Here is a 20,009-nt window from a genome sequence, read left to right on the forward strand (position 1 = left end):
TGCCTCAAGAGTAAAATTAATGTGACCAGGGAGCTTCAGGGCCTATGCTTTGCTGTACTGCAGCCCAAGTCATGGCACTGGGGCAATGACTCTTCCTAAGCTCTCACTGCTACAAAGCAGAACACAGGAGCCTAAGAATAAATACCTGTTCAAGAAGCTCAAAATGAAATTGGCTCAGGAAGCTCATTAACCATCACCTAAGGAGAATGCAGTGAGCAATAAGGAAAAGAACTGGAGCAGTTCAAAAGATATCAATGGGGAAAAAGCCTATTGTATCAGCTCCTCAGTATTTAGTATAGTGAATTGCCAACATTTGCTGTACTGCTCATATGACAATTTCCAGTGAAATCCTGCTACAGGTTTCACAAATCAAAGAAGACACGAAATGCTCTGTGAAAGCTTGACAGGTGAGCAATGGCCTGTGTTTCAGTAGTCTATTAAAGTCTGGCAGATGAGGAAGGCCGGGAGCAGGGAGAGGACCCCAGAAGGAATACTGCCTCCTTTCAAATCTAGGCACCTAGCAGCCTGCGGCTGATGGAAATGCAGGATCACTGAAGAAGGTTTAGAAACAGACATCTGGCAGAAAACTCCCCTCCTCCCCTTTTCTATTATGTGCACCAGAGGGGGTACTCTCCCTGGGATAACTCCCCCCTCCTGCTTTCCTGGGAGGTCTTAGCAGACTGGTTATCTTTATTTATATATACACACACTCAAATGTTTTCAAGAAATAAGCACATGCATGTGGTGTTAACCAAAACACAACACAACACATACAATAATAAAGTTAAAAAAACTCAAGAAAAATAGACAGGGCTGGAAGATAAAAAGACTCCTCCATCCAAAAATTTAAATGCAGGATCAACATACACAGGTTAGCACATGTTAACTTAAACATTTTCAAAAACTAATGCAGATGTGACATGCAGCTTTAGCATAAACTAAACATGCTGGTTAACAGTGAGGGGCCTGAACTTTATATCCAGATATATCCAACACCTTCCTCCAGCCAGTATACATGTACTGTAACAGGAAATAAAATAAGCCCACCAATAGCAAGGAAAACAGAAGAAATACATAGTAAACCAATATATATCCTCCAGTAGGAAAGAGAAAGGAAGAAGTCTGATATCATCTCAAATGACTGTAAGTAAAAGCAGCACACAATACAGAACTCTTCAATACACTTGTGACATGCAGATGCCTCGGTTAGGAAAGCATTTTCCTGGAATTTCTGGGTGTTGGTCTGTCATTTAATTAACATTACAAAGACCTGTTTTTTAAAACAATTTTAAAAGCACACCAGATCACATTTAAATGGAAGTCATTATTAGACTCATTACAATTGTAGAACAAAATTATGTCCCTTCTTCCACTGAATATATTTTGATATTTGCATGTACCTCTAGCTCCAAACTGGATGACTGCAAATCTCTGCCAAAAGACTTTTCAGACTGGCACTGTAATAAAAGCTTTCATTAAATTGTAACACCAGGCATAATATCCATGCTCTAAATGCTGAGGGCTCCATTAATCCCATTTTGTGAATTTACCACTGCCTTCTGCTTCACACAACTTTAAAATGCCGAAACCTCTTGTCTTCCCAGAAAATTCTGTGACGCTGAACATGGACTAGGCAGTTACTGGGGAATACCATCACGTGTGTGATAACCGACCACATCCCTCTGATGTCCAGTTTTAATTTCTTTTCACAAATCAATCTTTACTTCCAACAAGAAATACTGCTTTTCATATTCAGACTTCCACCCTCATTCTCCTTTCCAACGCAAGATACGCTTTCCTGGGTATTTTAACGAAACAGATTGTAGGTGCTAAGCCCTTCTACACGGCTTTCGCACTTACTTAATGTCAGCACACATCTAAATCGATCTATCCCTACAGGCGCCTTTTGATGCCAAGCTGTTCCCGGGAACCCCTGCGGGATGCAGGGCACGGCCGGAGGAGCCCCAGAACCGGGGAGCCCCCAGGAGCAGGCGCTCCGGGTGTGCGGCTGACACGGGATTACGCACCAGGAGAGGCGACGCAATTACGAAACACTGAACCCGCATTCGCCTGCCCGTGCCCGCACGCAGGCGACCGCATCCGAGGGGACGGGTTCTACCTTTGCACGCACGACACTGAGCTCCTGCAGGGACGGACACACACACACACACACACACAGACACACCCGCAGACCCCCCACCGCCCCCGGCACGGCCGAAGGGCCGAGTGCTCGCCCAGCGCGACCCTCGGGCGGGAAGGACCGTGCCCTCCCGCACAAAGGCTGATGGAGACGGGCGGCCGCCGTGCCCGGGGGCTGAGCAGGTCGGAGGAGCCCTGGTCTCACCTGCGGCGGCCGCGGGCGGCCGGTCGGGCTCGTCCCGCTCCAGGGTGACGGCGCCGTCCCGCCAGACGCGGAGGTGCGTGGCCGCCGCCCCCAGCCTGCCCGCGGGGGTCTCTCCGCGGCGGGCGCGGGCGCGCAGCGAGGCGCAGCATTGGTAACACACGGCCCACGCCTGCTCCTCGTTGATGGGCTGGTTGTAGAGCCGCAGGATCTCCTCCAGCGACAGCGCCTCCGGCTGCCCGCCGGACCCGCCGCCGCCGTCCTCCTCCTCGTCGGCGGCGGGGCGGGAGGCGCCGGGCTGCGGCTCCATGCCCTGCGTCCGCCGCGGTGCTGCTCTCTCAGTGACCGGCCCCGCCGCCGCGACTGCTGCTGCTGCTTGCGCGGAGGATGCTGCTGCGTGTGCTGCTACCGCCCGGTCCCGCCGTGCTCATCCTCCCCGCCCCGCTAGTGCCACCAGGCCGCCGGACGGACAGCCCGGCCCGCGCGGCAGGCAGGCAGGAGGCTGGATTCAGGAACCAGGCAGGAGGAAGGCAAGCAGCAGGATCGGCGCCCGGTCCGCCCGCCGCCGCCGCAGGGGGAGCGACAGCTCATAGCAACGCAATGGCGTCCTCGTCCCCGCCCGCCGCCGCCGCCCGCCGCCGCAGCGCCCCCTGCCGGCACCGCCGCGCCTCGGGGCTGAACCGGCGCTGGGACCTCCGGCGGGATGCCTGGAACTGCCGGCGAGATGCTTGGATCGGCCGGCGGGATGCTTGGACCTCCCGCGGGATGCTTGGATCTCTGGCGGGATGCCTGGACCTGCCGGCGGGATTCTTGGGCCTCCCGCGGGATGCTGTGCACCCACCCTGCCCCACACACCGGGAGCGATGCGGTGTTTTTAGCCCGGAGCCCTCGGGCCGCTCTTTCTGCTCCGGGTGTTGGTAAACTCCCCCATAATCAAACAACTTCCCCGCAACCCCAGCTGCTAAGCACTGACAGCAACTCACTTCATCACAGCGACACGTATTAATTAATTAGCGAGTCCCTGCTTCCACGGCAGGAGGGGGAGCGGCTCTGACTGCCTGGGTTTGCGCTCCCAGTGCAAACACTTCCTACGGGAAAGCTTCATCCTCAGCAGCAGCGGGGCTGGAAGCGCTCGGGGTACACTGAGAGGCTGGCAGCAGCTGAACCAGCACAGTCTGGGAAGGGAACAAGGGAATCGTTTTTCAAGCAGCTGGAAACTGACGTCTCTGCCCCTGAACACACCTGGGCACCCAGAAAGGCACAGCCCCTCGTGCCAGGTTCTCCCCAGGTTAACGAGGAAAAAAACACTCAGTAACCTAAAACTCACACCGAACACGGTGGTTTTCTCTTCAGCAATTTACCCCTCGGATCTGAAAGTAAACTAAAATTCTGCCGCTCACATCCTCCGACATGGCACTGGAGGGTGTGACGGGCCAGCCCGGGGCAGCGCCTCCTGCCGTACAGCCGGGGCACTGCGCCCAGCTCCGACCCGCCACCTCCTCTCTCCCCTTTCCTTCCCAGCTCCTCTCTCCCCTTTCCTTCCCAGCTCCTCTCTCCCCTTTCCTTCCCAGCTCCTCTCTCCCCTTTCCTTCCCAGCTCCTCTCTCCCCTTTCCTTCCCAGCTCCTCTCTCCCCTTTCCTTCCCAGCTCCTCTCTCCCCTTTCCTTCCCAGCTCCTCTCTCCCCTTTCCTTCCCAGCTCCTCTCTCCCCTTTCCTTCCCAGCTCCTCTCTCCCCTTTCCTTCCCAGCTCCTCTCTCCCCTTTCCTTCCCAGCTCCTCTCTCCCCTTTCCTTCCCAGCTCCTCTCTCCCCTTTCCTTCCCAGCTCCTCTCTCCCGCTTCCCTTCCAGCTGTTCTGAGCACCCCTGCTTCTCCCCTCCTGCAGTGACATACATGTGTGTAACATACGGTGCTGCATATAAGATACAACTAGTACTTAAATAATGCTATTAAAATTTAGCAATATTCACCACGCAGTATGATTCAACCTTTCATATTATGTTTGATACAACAAAATCAGGGGAGAAATTGAACTGACTGAAGCTTTCACCAGCATGCTGTATGCTGTGTAACAAGTAAATGACTACATTTTGATCTTTCAGGTATAATAAGAAAGATAACACAAAACAGACTTGTAAAGTTAGCAGCAGAGCCAGTAAGTACATACTGTACACTAAAATTCCAAGTTAAAACCCCAGTGCTGCAGTATTTAACACTTCTTGAAAGAAAAAACCCCAAAAATAGTATCACTGCTGATTAAATTTACATGCAAAGTGACAACATTCACGAGTGTTGTATGTGTTGCAAGCTTCTCTAAAATTAAGTAATTTTTTTTGCTCCAGCACCATCAGAAAGGAGTTGTCTCTCTCTTAAAGTAGAACCAAAGAAGGTGATCATGGGCTATCACAGCCAGAGAATGGCTTCTAAAGAAGAAATCCAGTAGTTTCAGATCTCCCATCCTCAAGAAAAGATCCACACTGTGAAAAATCTGAGAGGCGTGATATGGACATGTTCAGTGAGTCCAACTGCTTGCCATTTTGCAAAGCATGATGACTAAAAGATACTCAGCAAAATCATCATCCACAGGTTTAAGACAGACAAAACCACAGATGGGTAATTAAGTACAGATCGGAGTGACAGAACTAAACAAAACCATGAATGGTTGTCAAGCAAAATGGCCTGGCTACATCTTTTACCTCAGAAACTTCCTAAGCTAACATCAGGAAAAAGGCATCAGGTTAAACCACTTCATCTAACCCATCACAGCTATTCACATGTTCATATCCAAGTCTTAATATATATAATAAAAAAATTAAACCATAAATTATTAAATTCATAGATTAACAAGATTACCTGTATCTGACTGAACTGAATGTAGAAGTTACTGCTAGGTCCAAGAGAAGCACAAGTAAGTTTGTGTTGTAGAAAGGACATGCTTGAACATCACTATTCCTGGATCTTAGTCACTCACCAAGTACACCCTGGACACTATAGGGAAAGGGGAGGTAGAACAGTCTCCTACCCCGCAGAGGTAAACTAGACATTTCTAAATGAACTCTCACACCAATTCAGAACAGCAGGAGAAGCCAGAATTTTATGCACACATTTTACTAAACTGACCCACATTTAAATAGAAATAGAAATATTAAAAGTAACCTTTATTGCAAAGAAGAATAAATTCTCTTTATAAATACAATCATTACTGTATACACAATCCCCTTCAATACACACACTGTGGTATTCAAAATCAGTAGCATTTATATAAAATACAATACTACCTTTTAATTGCAAAATTTTATACCCCCATATGTTACTTTGCAGATCTAAAAAGGTATGAATAATTTCAGGGTTTTTTAAAGGACAGAGCGATATTTACAAGCAAACATGATCCAAACAGCACAGGCAGACTCAGGGTATGTAAACACTCGCACACGAACTGCCAGTCGCACTTGGTCTCCCCTACAACAGATTATTTCTTCACAAAAAGGAGACCTGTATGACAAAAAGAAAAACAGGAGTAACAGCTAATCATAGGATATTATTAAAACTTTCAATTACATAGTGCAATTTTTTTCAAATGTGACTAACACTGAAGTAACAATGAGCCTTGTAATTATAAATAATAATATTGTTCTATGTCGCCTTGGAAGAAAACGACAACACTGATCATTTTTAACAAGAAATTAAATTAACTCTTTATTCTGTAATTTAATCCATGTGAAGTCTATCATGAGTGAACTCACCAATGTAACCTAAAAGCTCAGTACCCACTACATATACAACTCTTCTTACCATTCTAATCTAAGAAAATTAGTTTTCTTTAAAATTAATTATTTTTAAAATGAGTTACAATTCATAACTAAGGGTTATTATTTAGTTCTAACACATATATAAAAATATATATGTGTGTATATATATATTTACATTTAAACCTACCGAAGACAGGTGGCAAATGCTCTCCTGGCATTCCTGTGTACAAAATGGATAGGAAACCCTTTGAATGTGTGACCATCAGGTACTGCTCTTCTTATGGCATCTTGAAACTCTTCATTCCCTGCAGAAACGCCTGTTGTACGTTCAAGTTCATAGGCTGCTAATGCTGGTGACAACAGATAGGAGAGCTGGTCGTCCCAAACAGTAGAAAAGCCAAGATCCTGTGAGGCAAGTCATGGAATGATGACAACTGTGCAGAAGGAACATTAGGATATGCCTAAGCTTGCCTACTGTACAGATTCAAATAAATCCACAAATCTTTAAATGATAGTTAACAGAAATGAACCCATGAAGCAGCATGATTTGTATACTGACTCACACACCAGCTGGAAGAATCAAACATGACCAACTAAGTATCAAACATTCATCAAGGAACGAAGTTAGACCACTAGACTAAAACTCAAGGCCAGTGGAGTTGAAACCAGATGTTTCAGCTACAGCATCTCTGCATGAAATATAAGAAGACACGCATAAAAACAAAGCAAAAATATGGAAAGATCAACTATAACTCAATTCACATTTTTCTAGTGTCTCTCATAGAAAACCGTTTCTGAATAAACTGCACAACAGCTCTCCAAAACACAAAGGGATGTACATGCACCTTCTTCCTACCAGCCCACAAATGCCAAGAAGCAGAAAAATCTACTGTGGATGTACTCAATACTGCATGACACTCAATACTCTGACAAATAAGTGTCACCCCAAAGGCAGATCACTGTGTGGGGAGAAAAAGAAAAGCAATCCAAAACCCCCATTAAAAACAGCCATAAGCTAACAGGGACTTAAAATATCAACACCTTCATATCTAGCACTGGAAGACTCATTTCTGGCACATCATGCCTTGCAAAAGTCCTGGTACACAATGAAACTAACTTCCAGAAGTATCTCCAATTTTGTAAAACAATTTAGAGTAAGCCAACAGTGTGCTTTTATCTACGGACCAAAACCATTTTTGCTGAATAGGCAAAGCCCACTAACAACCAGATTTGATCTTCCTGGCACTTTTACAGACCACTCTCAGGTAGTCTGCAGCCCACACATGAAGCTATGAATAACCACAGCAAATAATAATGAGCAGCTCAGCACAATCTTTTCCACATATTTTTTCAGCTATTTCACTTTTCACATATCATATTTCTGCAAAAGCTGATGGAAAACACTTTGCAGAGAGATGAGTATGTGAACTAAGAAATGGCTATCCAAAACAAGTATACAGTTAACATATGGACTTGTATTACTGAGACAGATCAATGACAATCTTTCTTACCTTTCTGTGTTCAGAGACCAGTACTCTCAGCTGCAATTCTATCTCATTGCTTGCTACTGCAGCATCTATTGTAGAAGCACACAGAGGAGGAAAAGGGGGAACCGAAGATGTTGTTCCAGGAGCACATACAGATTTTATGGCTTCTCCACTCATGGGTTTCCATTTAGATTCATCATGCAGATCAAACACACAGACGTCCACAGCATCAGAGGGCTGACAATTTCCAAAGAACTTCTGGTGGTTGAAGACACAACCTACTGTGCGATACGGATACAGTGGCTTGGGTTGTTCAACTAGTGGAGGGTCATCAGGGTTGATAGGCCTGTGGATGTACCTAGTAAAAAAGATTCAATTTCTTACTAATACACCTTATTTCAAGGCAAGGTAAAAATATTAAGATGGGACAGATATAAACTTTTCTCCAAGCCAAGTTGTCATAATAATTTCCCCCCAAAGTGGCACTGATTTGTAATTATACACATTATGGAGCCATAACATACAATGAAATAATACATCACTTTTATTCTTTAAATCTAGAGAAATAAGCTGATTAATTAAGCAGATTCTCAACACCAATTAAATTTTGCAACTGTAACAACGTCCTCACACAGTTTCCCCACTATTCATGACATTTGGGGAAATACATCCCAGGATACACAAACAGTGGTAAAACAGAATTGCTTGTTTTGAGCACTGGATATAACATGAAACAGAAGCTCCAGAACACCAAACAACTATATGCACTCTTCTCAAATGCCTCAAGCAAGAGAAAATCTCAAAGAACTTAGAGAGATTCTGCAGGGAGAAAAAAAGTAATGTTGCACTCATTTCACTGATGAAATCAGAAAAATAAGGGTTCCTAAACAATCATGTCAGATTTTATCTCCTTTACAAAGCATGGCAGCAATAGCAGCAACAGTTCAGCTGCTGTAAGACAGAGAACAGTTACCATACAGTATTAAAGCCACTGAAAACTGAATTACAAACTGTTGAAATATTGCCCCTCACGCTGAACCAGTTACTTTCCAAACAAAAGCAGCATACAGGAAGAAGAGTCGAAGACAAACATCACCTGTATTACACGACAGGGTATAAAGATTTTAAAAAAGAAAAAAAAAGGGGCAACAACAACAATATCTCACACAAACCTCTACATACATTGTTCAGTTTTCTTATGTGGCTTTTACTCACCTATGTCCTGTTAAGCTCTCCCAAAAAGTAATTGTTCCATCAGTTCCACACGTCATCACCCAAGTGTGCGGGACTCCTTTTGCTTTTGTTCCAACACACACAAAGGCTTCCAATCCAAACCCCAGCAGAAGACTGCAGAGAAGGTTAGAATGATCTTCACAGTCACCCTAGACAGCAAATATTAATAAGCTGGTTTGAGTATCAGGCATGGATAAAACCATAAAGAAAGAAAATAGTGATTTTTCTCTAACCATTGTTTAACAAGTCATGTTTCTCTCCTGTTTATCTAAAGCATGTATCAGAAGTCATGATTTTACAGTTTAAGCTTGACAAGTTTTAGTTTTCTGTAATTGAATAAAGCCATTAAAAATGTATCTCCTAATGACAGACTATTTATATAATTTATTCAAATATAATGTATTATTAATACTGAGAAATATTTCTTATGTTTATAAAGATACCTTCAAGCAATCCAAACCCAGAATCTATCGACCCGTGATGACAAAACCAATGTTCTAATTAAATGTAAAAATGTGTATCAGGCAAACACCTGAGGCAAGACTAGAAATTACACAGTATTTTCACACACTTAGGAAATCTAGTCACTTAATAAAATGTAATTCTACTGTTATTTCACTGCCTTGAATGTGCTGTCAAAGTTGAGAAATTAAAGAAAGAAAACAAGGTCCCCCACAGATCTAACTGTAAACCAGCTGGAAGTCATGTGTAGCTGTTTATCCCTTCAGTCAGAAAAACATCTCACAAATGCATTACTTCCACTGATAATTCACAGAAAATAAGTTCCAAATGCAATGTCTAATATTCTTTGCCTCCTAATTTCTTCACAAATGGTAGCTGTAAAGGAAGGACAAAAATTCCTTATGCAATGAAGGCTTCGTAACACAAAGCAGAGCATTCAGAAGTAGAAGAGTAAGGCTCTTAGTCAAGTACTATTAAGAATGTTCAGAAAGTAAAATTCAGAGTTCTTGGATATATCTGTTGACTGTACAGGTAAAACAGTCTTCTCTTACCATAGTGTAAAAGAAAAACATGCAGAAAAGTAGGCTTAAACAGGTCTGTAGTGAATCTGTGTTATTTTAGCAATGCTGTATCACTTTCCACATGAAAAATAATAATGGTCCAGGCCTGTGTCTCAGGGGTTAAATTCAGTTATTTTCTATACAGCTTTCCACTTCTGTCTTCAAGGAACACCTTTCTCTGTGCCTCAAACTCAAAGTCTCTATTGTCATCTCTATCTGAAAGCCAGGGGGTAGCCAGTACTGCCTTTATACAGTACCTGCATCATACGATATTCAGGGATAACAGCCAGTGCCTGTTCCGTATGGTCTTGGGAGACAGGTCTAAAATCTGTGATACAGCTCCTACTGCCATGAACACATCTTTTTAATACAAACACATCAGTGACATCATTTTTTGAAGGCAGAAGTATCTCCATGGCAATGAAAAGCACTGACCACTTGTAACACACAGAAAATACAGAAATGCCATAAACAATGTGTCACCATTGTTTCTGGCTGTCAAACGTCCTACCAAAAATTCTGTCAGATTTCTGTTAGAAGATCCTGCTATTATTGTATCTCTCTATCTGCATAGGGCTACATGCCAAGAAACCATGTACAACCTCTTTTGAACACTAAAAGTTGAAGAAAACTTCTGGAAAATCAGGGGAAAGAGGAAAGAGAGAGAACCTGTTACAATAGCCAGGAATTTCTCCCCACCTCCCCCTCACCTTTTCTCTGCCACTGCCTGCTGCCCACCTGCCACCAGAGACTGAAACTCTGCCGGCCTAGGGAGAACTGAGACCCACCACGCCACATGCAGGAGTTACATCTTATCCTTTTACCCTTACCATATTTTTGAGGGCCAAAAAATGCTGCTAAATCAGGACCTTGCATGGCCTGCAACACTCCCATATGAGCGACAAAACCATCCCTCCTGGCTGCATTCCCCACACACATCAACTCAGAAAAAAGGTAGTTTTGGTGCTATCGTTTCTCTGCTTCTCGAAGTAACCTTAGCTTTTTTCAACCTTTTCTTATTTCTTCTCTTCACATCTCTTAGCAATTAATAAAATCAGGTTTTGGTATCAACAGATAACTTACGTGAGTTTTAATTTTGCTCAGGGGAATATTCAAATCTAAAGGTCTTTTTGCAACATTTAAGCAGATTGTAACACCACTTCAAAGAGGTATTAAAAATGATCACTGTTACTTGATTCATACAACAGAAGAACTATAACCCAGAATGAGTAACAATTTGTTTCATTTATTACAGTTATTTGATACAAGCCTCAGATCACCAAGAACTAGGCTGAAATTTTAAGTGAATATTCCCATCTTGCAAAAAACAGAACATAAAGACTGTCAGTATAGTTTAGCCCATCTGAAAAAAAAACCCAAACCAATAGCAAAAGAGACTTTCCCCACTCCTCCTGGATTAATCAAGAATTTAAACTGGTGTCCTGCACAATAGCAGTGATTCACTGAATAATTAATTATATGTGTTCTGAGAAATGCAATTGAAGAAAAGCAAACTCAGTGTCAGAGATGTTTTGACAAATGGACCCCAGCAACAGCAGCAAAGAAAGTCAGCTCCAAAGCCTTCTTGTCTGCTATTTAATGACAGTTCCTCTTGAAAAAGAACTTGAATTATTTAACACAATCCTCCAAATTTTATTTAATCCATGTATTTACAGCCTGTTACACATTACCAACTTCAGTCAGAATATGATCCCTACTCTGCTGTGTCACACAAGGAGTACTTCCACATACCTTGTTTCTGCACAAAAAAGCAAGGAGGGTGCACCACTGCTCTTGTTTGCCCGCCCCTCCTCCGATGACGGGAGCTCTCTCATAGCCCAGGACGCTGACAAAACGCGCGGCTTGCCGAGGGGTGTCCAGCAGCCGCCCTGCTCGGAGCGGCCTCACAAAGGAACACACCGGACGGTTCACTCCGTTTTCGTCCTGAACACGTGACACAGGGTTATTTGCCAGCCATGCACGTATCAGAAAATACTCAACTTACAGTGTCTTTTTTTGTTATGGGATACAATCTCCCTGGAATTACTATGTATGTATGGCCAAACTTTGTGAACGCAGATTTGGGAAGGGCTCTCCCCACGTGCCCTTCCAGCCTGCACAGTGGATTTTTTAGGTGAGGCACAGCATGAGCAGAACTGGCCCCACCATTTCAGTCCCAAGGTCCATCTGCCACGGCCGAGCGAGCTTGGACAGTGACAGTGAAGTCCTCGGGACTGTCACAGCACCCGGTACTAACCGGGGCTGACCCTGCTGAGCATCCGAGATGTGACGGGATGGGATGGCAGGGAGGCATTGAACTGCCAGGGGATGGTCCCACTGAGACTGGAACTCAGGACCTTGGGATTTGGAGTTCAGAGTGCTCTCCATTACACCACGGGACCGCCCCCTCCTAGAATTAGTATCACTCATAAAAATAGCAAGACACAAAAATATTTCTAGAATTAAGACACAAGACCATTAAGGCAACTCATTTAGAGACATTACAGTTAGATTTTTCTGCTGGCTCTGCCACTCTAAGGGCATTCTGGACTAAATGTTTAAATATCACAACAGCATATCTTGTCATTTATCTTCTTAAATATCTGTTCAAGCTCCACCCACTATCAATTTCCACACTGTCATCAAGCATAAAAACAATGCAAAACAAATCTACACACACACCAAATCCCACAACAAACCAAAAAACTCCTCTCTCACAAAGTAATAAACACTCAGCAGCTGATTTTAGAGTTTAAAGGTACTCTTTGCTTCTGAATTAGAATACCTCTTTTCATAACAGCAAGCAATAAAAACTAATGAAGTAACTAGATCTAAATAAATTGAGTAATAATACTAAGAATTTCCAAATTCTTGGAAAAATGACAAAATAAAGATGATTTGAAAAAGGTCTGGTTTATTACATGCTGCAGGCAAATATTATCATTACCAACTACTAATACCATTTCAAGTATAGAACTCTTATATTTCTCACTGGGCTTAATTTGTACTTTTATGCTAATATATTTTAAAATGGGATCAAACCCTTTTAAATCTCTGCAGCTTCATGAAATTATGGTCTCACATTTTTTCTGTAGTCACATACTGTTGCCATTAAAAAGTTTTTTAATGCTTTTCCAGCATGCTGGTGGAAGAAAAGCAGCATTTATTTGAAGCTGACTGGAATTCTGCTGAAAATTATTTCACAGCTTGAAAGTAATAAAACACCTCCCATAGGCAGGATTCATTTTTTAATATAGTTTCATACATATAAGGCCTGTTTCTGCATTACTCATATGCAAGTGGACAATAACTAAGTTATCAAACAATTCTAATAAACTCATTTCTGTTCCCAGAAATGAGCAAGGCCATTGAGGATAGTTTTACTGTGATGTGGTATGGCCAGCAACATACTCAAGATAAGCTCTCTATAGGTGCTAAACTAGCAGGGGGCTCGTTCCTATCCTATTCAGTTATAGAACTGTTTCTCTTTATAACCTGCCCTGAAACCATTAAGCCTTTGTATTGAGTCTGTTTAGAAAGGAGTTTTCTTCATAGCAGTCCCCATGGTGCTGTTTTAGATTTGTGACCAAAGCAGTGCTGGCAGCACACAGATGTTTTAGCCACTGCTGAGCAGAGCTTGCAGTGTCAAGGCCTTCTCCATTTCTCATTCTGCCACCACACAGTTCAGGGTGGACAAAAAGCTGGAAGGGGACACAGCCAGGACAGCTGACCTGAACTGACCAAAGGGTTATTCCCTGCCATACAGTGCCACATTCAGCCATAAAACTGGTGGGAGTGGGGAACAGACTTTTTCTAAACTTGCCCCTACTTTGAGACTCACCTGCTCATGGGAGGTGGTGACTGACTGCCATTGCAGCACTGTTCTATTTTTCCTTTCCTTCAATTATTAAACAATTTTTATCTCCACCCATGAATTTTTCCTTGCTTTTGCCCTTTTTATTCTCTCCCTCATCCCACTGGGCTGGAGTGAGAGAATGACTGGGTCGGGGGTACAGCTGCTGGCTGGGATTCAGAAGTTCACATCACTACTGAACAGGTGCAACCAGAATGGAAGTTGTTGCTTCACCAAAGAGAAAGAAGAGGCCCAGATTGCTTCAGGACACTACTTTGAGATAAAAAATTACTGTGATTTAACTGTCCTAGGAAAATTTCTATTTTGCAAGGATCATACCATTCCTTTTACTGAGGGATATTTCCAAGCAGCAACTGACACAGTAATTTATTAGATTCCAATAATTTTGACTGAAGCTGTTCTGTGACATTAACCAGACAGATTGCTTTACAGATCACACAGAGCTCAAATATAGTGTGCATCTGTTCTAATAGATCTAGTCCATTTTTTATAACTGTTTTATCTGGTATAAAATTTATCTGAAATAGTTTGCACAGATCACTCATGTCTCTACCATTTGTGTGTATTCAAGGAAAAGACTAAACAGGCTTTTTCACCTCATATATCAGCGGTAGCTGCAGCAACCCTCTTGTTTGCATCATGCTATTAAGCTTCAATACACAAATAGAAGTTCAGTCCTTACAGATTTAATTTTTTTTGCATGACACACCACATGTAGCCCTGATCTGAATGTAATCACAGATTCGATGTACACATAAAGCTCAAAATAAAATGAAAGGATAACTGAAAGGAAGGATTGGTCAACTTGTAACATTTACAAACCTGTGCAAAAATCTTTACTAGCCTTGTGTTGTGGGTAGGCCTAATCTGCAGGTATTCCCTCCACCACTGCTTAGCATATACAAGAAATAAACGTTCTTTTTCTGCCGTTTTCTGCCGCTCCAAAGTGAACTGTAGATAAGAAAAACAAAAACAATCCTTTACATACTAATTCCAAACAGAACAAAAAAGAATCCATAATCAATCAGTACATCAACACCACATCCTGGCAAATGTAAAATAAAGCTTAATATTTTAAGTGTGCCATGCAAACCCAAAGTATTTTTAAAAGGAAATCAAATTAAGAAAAACCTCAAGTTACATTTCTTGTTTGTACCTTATATATCAAGCTTGACTGAAGTAGTGTCCATATCAAATGATGTGTTTCTGTTCAGAAGGACTGCTCAGATTTTATTCTTCTTATTCAGAAGAGTATCTGCATACACTTTCAGGCCAACATTTACTGGCTTTCCAAGCGGAAGAGCCAACTTGACATTATTGTTTCACATGGGAAAAAGAGCAAGAAAACATATACTACCTGAAGAAACTTAGGCATATGGCACCTTGCTTTTTTCTTCTTAGACAGTTGATCCAAGTAATTAGAAAAATTACGAAAGTAATATTTTCAATAATGTTCAGTGTAGACAAAATAGTTTAAAAAAGATAATTGTATTTAAATTTAGTAGGAAAAAAAAGAAGTATCAAACATTCAAAAACTAACAGACCTCAACATCTACAATTCTATACTGAGCTTCTCCTCCTACCCAGTAAAAGAATAAGTTAGCCCTCCCAGAAATTACTTACCTGAGTACTTGTTATTTCTGGAGAAAGCATTTTATTAAGCTGTGGATACATTTCCAGTCTGATGTTTAAAACACCAACAGAAACCTTTGATTCTGTACCTTTGAACCAAAAAAAGTTTCCATCAGTTCTCTCACATTCAGTTTACTTAGATTATTACAATCAGGCAGGTGCAAACGATTAAAATAAATGTTAGACATATAATCACAGAAAGTAATTAAACTTATTTAAATATGGGCAAAATGAAAATCTTTATTAAAATTTCAAACTCAAATGAGCCTGTAAGAGAGCATAATCAGACCAAAAAAAAAAGCACAGATGTACAGGTCCGAGATAATTATCCAAGGCCCTGTTTACAGCCAATATAGTTTCTGAAACCATATCCATATTTTGCAGATAATCAATAGTGGGAATTCCCAGACATGGGAACCATTAGTAGACAGGATCTGGAATACTCATTTTTAGCAGCTTGGTAACAGAAAAATCTGACCATTTTCCAATGATACCTTCTAGTTACTTGTGAATTAAACTAAAATTCAACTACACAAAAATACTGCTTTAAGCTTACAACAAAGCTTAATACCCAATACTTTAAGTCATCATAACATGCTTATTATTCATCCTTACCTACACCTAGGAGTTCAACAGCAACATTTGTTATGCCATTCTCTGCAGCCAAGACAGATCGCCATTCCAAGAAATAGGATGCTACCAGTGTGGTCTCACCAAATGTGTCTGTTTTGATCAGAACCAAATGCACTGGATCACATATAGACAACATAGTCGTTGCATCCACCATTTTACTTCCATCACCTGCCATTATTAAATCAAAATAAGACATCAAGAATATTATCATCCCAAGTTAAATCCTCAAAATAAAACTAAAGAAAAACATAAAAAAAAGCAATAAAATGCCATTTATTCAATTAATAAAAATCTGGAGTAGAGAAGTGTAAGCAATGGTCCCATCTTAAAACCAAATCTTTCTTAAAACAGAAAGATTACAGTTAATTTACTAAGGAGATAAAAAGGTTTTTGCAGTTGAGTACTCCAAAGTAACTGGTTCAGCTACCCAAAAAAATTAAAATGCAATTAATATTTAAGAAAATAACGACTATTAAATCACCATTAAGTAAAAGCAACTGAAAAATATTAAGTTGGAATGTCATGTCAACTTAATGTATTAGTATTTAGAAAAGGCTTCCTCTGCAGTTAAGCTTGACTCTATGGTAGAAACTGCTCCATGAGCAGCAGAGTTAACACCTGATTTTCTCTGAATTTGTGGTATACTGACTGTCTTCTCCAAGCTTAACTCCAGTAACTCTGGCATTCTCTCTGTTCCATGATCTTCCATAAGGCACCCTACAGTTCTACAAGATTCAGAAGATATCCAGAAATCTTTCCATAACCTACTCAGCTCACACCATGTGGCCTGGCTACCAACAGAAAATGATAATACAGGCTGTGGATGACTGACTCTTCTGCAGGTGTTTGCCAGCTGGTAGGAAAACTGAATTCACGCTAAAGGTTTTCCTTTCCATTTGGCAACAAATTTACATTTCCCTTCTTCACTTTTCAGCTCAAAGTTCATGAAAACCACAGCCACCTTAGTATCTCCTGCATCCGTGAGACTATCACCTCACTGTCTATTACAGATAACATTGGTCAAATTCAGGTGATTTTAGAGTGGAAAAGAAGGAAAAGAGGCAAGAGCTACAAGTGGCAAAACCCAATACAATAATCAGTTTCCTTAGGAAAACACAATTAAAAAAAGGAAAAAAATCCACTAAATAGTACCAAACATACTTCACAATAACTTTTAAATCTGAAAAAAACCCGAACAGCATCAGCTTTAAACTCACAACATTCCTTACCAAGGCTATCCTTGTGTACTTCAAGTAAAAAACCATCATGAAAATCTGGCTCGCAGGCACAGGGCACGGGTTTAGAACGGAAGCGCTGGTTGCGAAAATGTAAACACAGAGTGAAGGTAGAACAGATCTGGCCAGGCAGAGGCTCCGGTTCCTGAAGATGGTCCAGAAAAGCTTTTCCACCCAAAACCTGAAGGTAAAGATACCTCCGTGTTGGGTCAATGTTTGCTGCAAAGCGTAGCAATAAAAATGAAGAGACTACAAACGGATCTTAGAAAGCTTAAATTGTTAAATATCCTGTTAACTAACAGGAGACCAGGAAAAAAAGAAACTTTTTTTGAACAAAGTGCTTAGGAGAAAATGATTTTAAAACAGACAAAAGTTATCTTAATGTAAAATAAATTAAATAATATAAAAAGTACATTCAATGCAACACTGGTTGCTGCTCTTACATAAATTTATTTCCCCTGGATAAGCAGGGGAAACATCCACCTTCATGTCAGTTCATACTGGATTACTAATTCAGAGTGCAAAAATCATAGACTTCACATTCCTCTCAAAACTATGACCCAAACATTGACATAAACAAGAAACATACTTTTTTTCAGAACTGGTGGCTCTCTGGCAACAAAATGTGTTGACGGTTTTGGAGCTGAAGTCCTCTCCTTTTCATTCACATCCTGGAATTACAATTAAGACTTTTTAAGGAGTCAAGGGACACCGTCTTCTAAAAATTAAAGAATCCTCCATTTCATCTGAATGCCATTCCTCAGGTATGCTCCCTTCTAGTGCCTGAGGTATAATGAAACTGAACAAACATTTTCAATGCAGTATTATCATTAAACCAATTTCAGCATATCTATTAAGCTTTTATGTTCCTATTCTGTCACAAATCAGTAAAGCCACCAGAAACCTTCAGAAGTAGCACATTTCCACTTTGTCAAAACACATCAGTAAGAGAAATAAACAAAAATACTTTCACTCTTCAAAAGCTACTTACAGTTACGAATTTAAGTTCCTTCATAACATCATCAATGATTCCTCGTTGTCTTAAGGCTTTTATCAAATCTTCTGTGGACAGCTGCTGATGCTCAGGTGGTAGCTCTTCTCGTATAGTCTCTGCTAGAACTTCTCGTATCCTTCCATGGACATCCATCTGAAGGAAAAGTCACTGTATGTTACAAACACAAGACCTTTTACATGGCAGAAGCTATGATTTATCAGTTAAGTCCGTAAAAATTCTCCTGGGAACAGAGAAATAACTACATTAAAATATTGCTCCTTTCAGAACTAATCAAATGAGCCACTATGTCACGAAACCAGCCCTACCAGTAAAACAAAAATCACAAGCATACCAAACCTGAGCTTTTTCACTTCCCTTTGACAGCACCCCCTGCATTGAACTTCCTTACAAAAAGGTCTGCAAATCCATCAGTTATAAATAAAAGTCGTTGTTCTAATTTCTCGTCTCCCACATAATTCAAGCTCAGTATAATAGTTTCTTCCTTTTTCAGGGAAAAAAATACACTTTTATACATTGAAGGTGAGGCACAAAAACAGTAAATCTGCCTTGCAAGCTTCGCCTACACTCCAAGGGAAGTCTGAGAATGTCTGCCCCACATCTGAGCTGTGTAACCATATGGATTTATAGGTATGTCTCTCACCCAGGAAGGATGTTGGGGACACAACCACTGCGACTTGAAATAGAATCACAGAATGGTTTGGGTTGGAAGGGACCTTAAAGATAATCTCGTTCCAACTCCACTCCCACAGAGAGGGGCACCTTCCACTAGACCAGTTAGCTCAAAGCCCCACCCGAACTGGCCCTGAACACTTCCAGGGACGGAGCATCCACAACTTCTCTGGGAAACTTGTTCCAGTGCCTCATCCACCCTCACAGTGAAGGCCTTTTTCCTAATATCTAATCTAAAGCCACTCCCTTTCAGTTTGAATCCGTTCCCGCTTGTCCTGTCACTACGCACCCTTGTTGTAAATAGTCCCTCTCCATTTTTCTTATAGGCTCCCTTCAGATACTGGAAGGCTGCTATAAGGTCTCCCCTGAGCCTTCTCTTCTCCAGATTGAATAATCCGATTTCTCTCCGTTTTTGCTCAGAAGAGAGTTACTCCATCCTTCCTATCCCCTTGGCGGCCGTGCCCGCTGCCAACGCTCCCGCACGGCAGGTGAGGAGACTCACCCCTGTACGCACGGGCCATATGTAACTTACACCGTCCCTACTTATCTCCTGTCAGTTCAAGACCCTCGCTCAAAAAAGAAACAAGAAAACGACAACGCGGTGCCTGGAAACCACCTGCAGCGGCCGAAGTTGGGGAAACAAAGCGGGGCGATGGCGCGGGCGCTGCCGCCACCCTCGGCGGTGACACCGCGGGGTACGCACGGCCGGCCCGGCCCCGGGATGAGAAAGGGCAGTGTCTGCGGGGCCGGGTCGCGGAGCCAGTCCCACCTTGAGCAGCTGCTGATGGATGATGTGCCTCAGCTCTGCGGCGGTGTCCGGCAGCAGCGACATGGCGGCGCCGAGCGGGGACGGGCCGGCAACGGCCGCGCAGGAGAGCGGAGCGGAGCGGAGCGCCCTCTGGAGGGACAGGCGGGGACCGGCGGGCCCGGGGCCCGGGCCGCCTCTTCCCTCCCTCCCCCTCCCCCTCCCTTCCCCTCCCCTTCCCCTTCCTCTCCCCTTCCCCTTCCCCTCCCCTTCCCCTTCCCCTTCCCCTTCCCCTTCCCCTTCCCCTTCCCCTCCCCTTCCCCTTCCCCTTCCCCTTCCCTTCCCCTCCCCCTTCCCTTTCCCCTCCCCCTCCCCTTC

General features: G+C 42.6%; 2 protein-coding genes across 7 annotated transcripts in view; both read right to left on the bottom strand.

Annotated features, from left to right (window-relative positions):
• The window catches only part of SPIRE1 (spire type actin nucleation factor 1), a 127,984-nt gene extending 125,038 nt beyond the window's left edge, over nt 1-2,946 (bottom strand). For 4 of the 5 annotated variants that reach the window (XM_071554858.1, XM_071554855.1, XM_071554857.1 and 1 more), the window contains exon 1: nt 2,345-2,945. In XM_071554858.1, the coding sequence (XP_071410959.1) occupies nt 2,345-2,651 (307 nt within the window). In that variant the 5' untranslated portion in view covers nt 2,652-2,945. Of the gene's footprint in view, nt 1-2,344 lie in introns of all 5 variants that reach the window. The other variant, XM_071554859.1, reaches the window with a different exon arrangement.
• A 2,528-nt stretch (nt 2,947-5,474) lies between these two features.
• CEP76 (centrosomal protein 76) lies at nt 5,475-19,830 on the bottom strand. Of its 2 annotated transcripts, XM_071554863.1 has the most exons (12): nt 19,656-19,830; nt 18,194-18,349; nt 17,792-17,873; nt 17,197-17,421; nt 15,950-16,135; nt 15,326-15,423; nt 14,525-14,653; nt 11,581-11,772; nt 8,789-8,955; nt 7,598-7,931; nt 6,274-6,491; nt 5,475-5,829 (listed from the first exon to the last, which is right to left on the bottom strand). In XM_071554863.1, the coding sequence occupies exons 1-12, from the start codon at nt 19,716-19,718 to the stop codon at nt 5,691-5,693; spliced, it is 1,989 nt and encodes a 662-aa protein (XP_071410964.1). In that variant the 5' UTR covers nt 19,719-19,830; the 3' UTR covers nt 5,475-5,690. The 2 variants fall into 2 exon arrangements, with proteins under 2 accessions (XP_071410964.1, XP_071410963.1); XM_071554862.1 differs by lacking the exon at nt 5,475-5,829 and having other exon boundaries at nt 6,342-6,520; nt 19,656-19,806.
• Nucleotides 19,831-20,009: the final 179 nt, after the last annotated feature.

The sequence above is a fragment of the Pithys albifrons genome, chromosome 4 (genome assembly GCF_047495875.1).
Source record: "Pithys albifrons albifrons isolate INPA30051 chromosome 4, PitAlb_v1, whole genome shotgun sequence".
Taxonomy (NCBI): Eukaryota; Metazoa; Chordata; class Aves; order Passeriformes; family Thamnophilidae; genus Pithys; species Pithys albifrons.

What these genes read in the sequence shown, in the direction of transcription:
- CEP76 (XM_071554863.1), bottom strand. Translation starts at nt 19,718, where the DNA reads ATGTCGCTGCTGCCGGACACCGCCGCAGAGCTGAGGCACATCATCCAT. An exon ending in TCCATCAGCAGCTGCTCAAG is followed by an intron (nt 18,350 to 19,655) that starts GTGGGACTGGCT and finishes CTTTTCCTTCAG; the next exon opens with ATGGATGTCCATGGAAGGAT. An exon ending in TGTTGAACTCCTAGGTGTAG is followed by an intron (nt 15,424 to 15,949) that starts GTAAGGATGAAT and finishes TTTGGTTCAAAG; the next exon opens with GTACAGAATCAAAGGTTTCT.